This window comes from Rhamphochromis longiceps, linkage group LG19 (genome assembly GCF_057381845.1).
Source record: "Rhamphochromis longiceps isolate RC_006_pf linkage group LG19, R_longiceps_female_GT1.1, whole genome shotgun sequence".
Lineage (NCBI taxonomy): Eukaryota > Metazoa > Chordata > Actinopteri > Cichliformes > Cichlidae > Rhamphochromis > Rhamphochromis longiceps.
This window is the reverse complement of record NC_140575.1, coordinates 8,523,781-8,528,931: the sequence shown is the minus strand read 5'-3', so window position 1 is coordinate 8,528,931 and position 5,151 is coordinate 8,523,781. Positions and strand designations below refer to the sequence as shown.

Below are 5,151 nucleotides of genomic sequence, written 5' to 3'. Positions count from 1 at the left end.
ACGTGTATTTCGTGTGCTTCGACATGATTTCCAACTGTTACGAGGTGTTCTTAAACGCAGCGCCAGATCGCTGTCGGAACAAACGACCTCACACTCGCTGCCCCGTGAGTGGCGGAGGCGGAGGTTTGATCGTCGGGTGAACGGACCAATCCCGTGCGCCGGTGAGCTCCCGTGCCCCTCCCCCCTCCTCCGCAGCTCCGCCGCCTTCCCCCAGCTGCTGCGAGCGGACAGTACATTCCTCACACTTCGGCCGTCTACAGCTCAGGAACGGGACACTGAAACGAAACCAGCCGAAGACTCGACGGATTCATACCTCCCATGACACTTCCCAAGGGCACGTGAGGTTGGTTTTTCTGTCGTCTTCATGTCATTCTCTTAAATTGAACTCAAGTTTGCCCTTTAAACTTGGTTCAAATTGGATCTTAACGTTCCCGCTGAAGTACGGGAACCGTCACGGGGTTAAGGGGTGTTCTCGGGGGTCCTGAGCTAAATAAGTAGTGTAGAGTGACCATATGATCGTAGTTAGCGATTTAAAAAGACTGATTTTTGCTAACATGTTTATTATCCGCGTATTTTACTTTGTTGAGGCTTCTACCGACATATTAAATTAGACCAAGCAGCTTTAATCTCTCCGACGAGGGTCAAACTCACCAAATGGGGCTTCGTGTGTCCTCTTTACTTTTGTAAAAGGATCAGAGAGAAAGTGATCCATGGCGCTACCCATCCCTGTATGGATGAGTAAAGTCTGTCAAGCCTGCTGGGGTGTCTAACAGTGAGTCATAGTTGGTAAAATGCGCTCTTTCAAATGTCTTAACTCAGGGGAGAAAAAAAATCGACTATGTAAAGGTGCATAATATATTCAGTATCTGCAGCTTTATGCTTTATGTGTTTTCTCCTGATTTGAAAAGGCTCTGTGCCTGACAGTGTCTCTGAAACTAAGCATGCTCGCTTGCTTTGTGCTCTTACATAAATTGAATGCAAGGTTTATTGCCATGCCGCCAGATCAGAGATCCAAGCCCTAAAAAAATAAAATAAAGAAAGAATAGACACACCATCTCAGCAACTGCTGTCAAAGGTTTGTGTCTCATTTTCTTTCACTTCAACAGGAGGAAATGCTCCGATTGGTGACTTTAAAAAAGACAAATGTTTAAGACCAACAGTCAGTTCAAGCCCTGGGAAACTAGCCTCTCTACCTAATTTAGTTTTGCAGAACTATTTGTTGTGTTTTGCCATGTAAATGTAACTCTTCATTACACGTTGTACCTTATTGCAACCTAACAAATGGGCTCTTTATCCCCTGATGCAGGCCAATGTTGGGTCGAGGTGTGAAGCGGAAGTGGAGCTGCTTGGAGGAGCTGGAGGCTGAGGTGGTCGCGGAAGCCACTATTACGGAGGAAAAGGAGCAGAGTGGAAAGGATGGCCAGGAAGACGAGGCCGGGCTTCTCATTGACCCGTCCAAATCGGTCATGAGCCACCTGCAGCAGCGTCAGCGGGTGCTCGGCCTCTGCTTGGAGAAGCTCCAGCGTTATCAGGCGGGGATGGAGCTCAGCCTGCGCCGCTCCGTGCTGCTCATCAATACTCTCAGGCAGATTCAGGAGGAAATACGGAGTGACGGCGTGGGAACCTGCACCTCAGATTCACGTCTCAGCATCAGCGGCGTTCATGCAGATGACTCCTGTCTACTCAGGGACGATTTCAGAGAGGACGTGCCTGTTACGTGCCCTGGGTGTGCCGAAGGAGATGGGGAAAGCCTGTCTCTGTCTCCCCCACTGTCTCCCGAATTCCCCTCTCAGGAGGCAATTGACTTCCCCGACCAGCAGAAATCTCTGCCCGCTGCAGCCATCAGTACTTTCAGCGATGCAGTAAATGCCATGGGCTACCTCAGCGACCTCGCCCTGGATGATATCTTTGAGGACATTGACACATCGATGTATGAGACTTCAGATCTGCCGTCGGCCTGGGCGACAGGGTCTCTGTGGCCAGTCAGCGTGTCGCTATGGCCGGACGAGGACGTGAAATTACGTTCTTCCAGCCATTCCTCAACCGGGAGCCTCCAGTCTTGTCTCGTGGACCTGAATGACCTGGACCACATCATGGAGATCCTGGTAAAGTCCTGATCACCGAGATGAACTTCTGAACATTTCCTGTCTTTTTTTTAGGAGCTGCTCCGGCTGAATTAGGGCTGACAAACTCTTTCTGATGAACTCTGTCTTTTTTTTTTCTTTTTCTTTTAACGGTCTATCTGATAGTTTGGCTGAAATTTTTTCTCAAGGTTGAGCCAGTTTAAGGTGGAATGAAACACTAATTCTAATATGCACATGCCTCTTATGAGGACCTAGTTATGCACCTATGCTTGTGCCTCAAGAGATATGAAATATTTATTGTAACAGATGAAGAATAACATTCAGAGCGTCTTATAAAGTTAGACATCCATGGTACAACTCTTTTGCACTGTTTTTAATAGTTATCAGTCCAAAACTGCTATTGACAGGAAAAGTGAAGATCGAAAACTTGACACAATTTGTCAGTTGAGCAAAAATGGAAAGAAATTATTTCTGTCTTTGTATTTTATTTAAATTTTTTTTAGTATTTTTATGCTGGGGTTTTGGGCTGTCAGAAAAGTAGCAATTGAAGAGCTAATTTATGACATTTTACTGGCAAACAAAACAAAAATGCAAAAAAAGATGTACCTTTTATTTGTGTAACCAATCAATATTAATCAAAGAATTTTATTTTTAGCTGAAACTTGGTATATAACAATGCTACAATCAGAAAGGCATTTTAGAAGGGACAGGAAGACCTGGAATCAAACCGGGCAGCGCTTTAGCTTTCCAGCTGGTTGTATTATGAGTAGGAGGTGAATAATCTCTACTAAGAGTAGATCAGACATGTTTAGACAAAGTTGGCACACCAAAAGTATATTGCAAAACTTGCAAGAGAAGTGTTGCAATGGGTGGTACTGGACATGAAAAACTGATGGCATACGGCAGTGTTTAAGGTGAATTTTCCTGGACGTGGATCCTCACGTTTCCAAGTATTTGTCACTTTGCTCTCCTGCTTCTGTAACTGCAGCAGTCGTCAGAAGAAACCTGAGCTGCCGTGCTTCGTGCGGCACTCTGACTGTTAGATCAGGTCTGGGTTGATTATTAATTGAAATCCCTTCAATTACTTAAGAGGGCGTGCTTCTGCCAGCCAGGAGAGCCCAGGCCCGAGTTTCTTTTTTTCAGTTGTAGGACCGAGCAACTCCTGTTGAGGAAAGATGAAAGTCTTTGTGGCCGTACAGCAGTCAGAGCATGGACTATTTATCTATCTGTATATTTATTTCCTTAGTAGAAAGGAGAATGCAGCCGCTTGTGAGCACTATATTGAAGTTGTATAGAAAGTGTGTGTGTGTGTGTGTGTGTGTGTGTGTGTGTGTGTGTGTGTGTGTGTGTGTGTGTGTGTGTGTGTGTGTGTGTGTGTGTGTGTGTGTGCGCGTGGGGTGGGGGGTGTAGAGAGGACATCTCAATGCTCCAGTATAGAAAGGGTAAATTGTTTTTCTTGTTGCCTTTTTATCTAATTGTATTTTTTATTTGTGAATGACAACTGAACAGCAAACCATATTACTGTTCTTTCTACATAGAGTCTATAGGTTAGGTGTGAGTGTAACTTATAAATTAAGGTTCTTTCTAATCTCGGACTGTCAGTGTTGATGCACTTTGTGACACAAAATGGGACAAACAGTCAGCACCTGTATGACAAATAAGAGTTTTTCCTTCTTGGCAGCTTTTTTTTTCTTAGTATAGTAAATCCAACATGTCATTAACTCAGCATACAATATGTATTTTTAAATGGTAATGTAATCCCAGTCTGGTTCTGACTGAGGAGCCAATCACATCAAGTCAATGGTCAGGGCACCTTTGCCGTGTCTCAGAGTTTAACCTGAAAACAGAAGCCTTTGTATTTTGATGGGTTTTTTGTTTATTTCAATTTTTACACGCAATGTGGGAGTTGAGCAGTTTTATACGCGTTTCTACCTGAAACCAATTTCCTGTCTAGTAGAAGAAATCCAGTGAGTGAAAGGTCACAGGGAATCTGACGCCTGACCTTCGCTGTTTGTGGTTTACTCCTGTTCTACCTCCTGATGTCTGTCTGTCTGCCGGTTTACCTGGAACACTCCTGTTTTCACCCAGAGAGCTGTCGTGTGTTTGTCGCTGATCGAAACGGTGTGGTTTATCATTTTAATTGTGCTGAGAATCTAACGCTCTCCTGTCAGACCAAAGTGATCCGTCCTCATCTCCATCTCATTTCATGTTGACAACGTGCCTTACTACTGATTCTAATTTTCAACTGCGCTGAGGTGTTGTGTCTGTGTGAGCTCGAGCTTCATTGATATTTTTTGTTTTTTGTTCTGTTTTTTGTAAACCAAAGGACTGCAGAAAGGTGTTACCTAAAGCACTCAGAAGCCACGGCTGTCATGGTTTCTTCCCTTTACTTGGCCTTTTTCTGTGCTCGCTGAACACTACAGGCATATGAGCTTAATGTATCCTGACGGGCTGACAGTGAACTAGCTGAGGGAGGAGGTGGCAGCCAGAGCCAGAAGGGGGAAAATAAGAGGAGGAGGATGAGGACGTGGAGGAGGGTGGGAGGAAGCAGATTGCGTCACATGTTCAGTAGGAGGGGTTTGGAGCTTGTTTTGCCCAGACTAAGACTACAGACCAATCACATGAGATGTACGAGCAGCGCACTGCTGCTCCAACAACAACTTGTTTTTGCTCCTGATGCCTCTGCACAGACACAGTGTGAATTGGCTGTTCTTCAGCCGGTGAAATAAAACCACTTTTCTGTTTTTTATAAAATAATTTTACATAATCTGTCTGACAGGATCGAATATAATAAGCAGGAGGTTGCAGTGTTATTTATAATTGTGTGAAAGCACAGAGTGTCAGTAGGTTTTGCAAAGCACAAAGTGTATGTTGTCAATGCTGAACATGAAAAACAACCCCCCCCCCCCCCCCCCCTCCAATGTAACTGAAGGAAGACTTTGTTCAGTGAAAAGATGATCGTTCATAATGTATTGTATTTGTTTTTGGAATATTTTATAGATTTTATCCAACAATAAAGAGAAAATACTCGAACCGCTTTGTGTGAGTCTTTTAATCTTTCATTGCA

At 44.3% G+C, this 5,151-nt stretch overlaps 1 protein-coding gene across 1 annotated transcript; it reads left to right on the top strand.

The window, feature by feature from the left end:
* LOC146646141 (cell division cycle-associated protein 4-like) lies at positions 1 to 3,789 on the top strand. Its single transcript, XM_085391963.1, has 2 exons — positions 1 to 343; positions 1,307 to 3,789. The coding sequence occupies exon 2, from the start codon at positions 1,311 to 1,313 to the stop codon at positions 2,115 to 2,117; it is 807 nt and encodes a 268-aa protein (XP_085248089.1). The 5' UTR covers positions 1 to 343; positions 1,307 to 1,310; the 3' UTR covers positions 2,118 to 3,789.
* The last annotated feature ends 1,362 nt before the right edge of the window (positions 3,790 to 5,151 follow it).

What these genes read in the sequence shown, in the direction of transcription:
- LOC146646141 (XM_085391963.1), top strand. Translation starts at nt 1,311, where the DNA reads ATGTTGGGTCGAGGTGTGAAGCGGAAGTGGAGCTGCTTGGAGGAGCTG.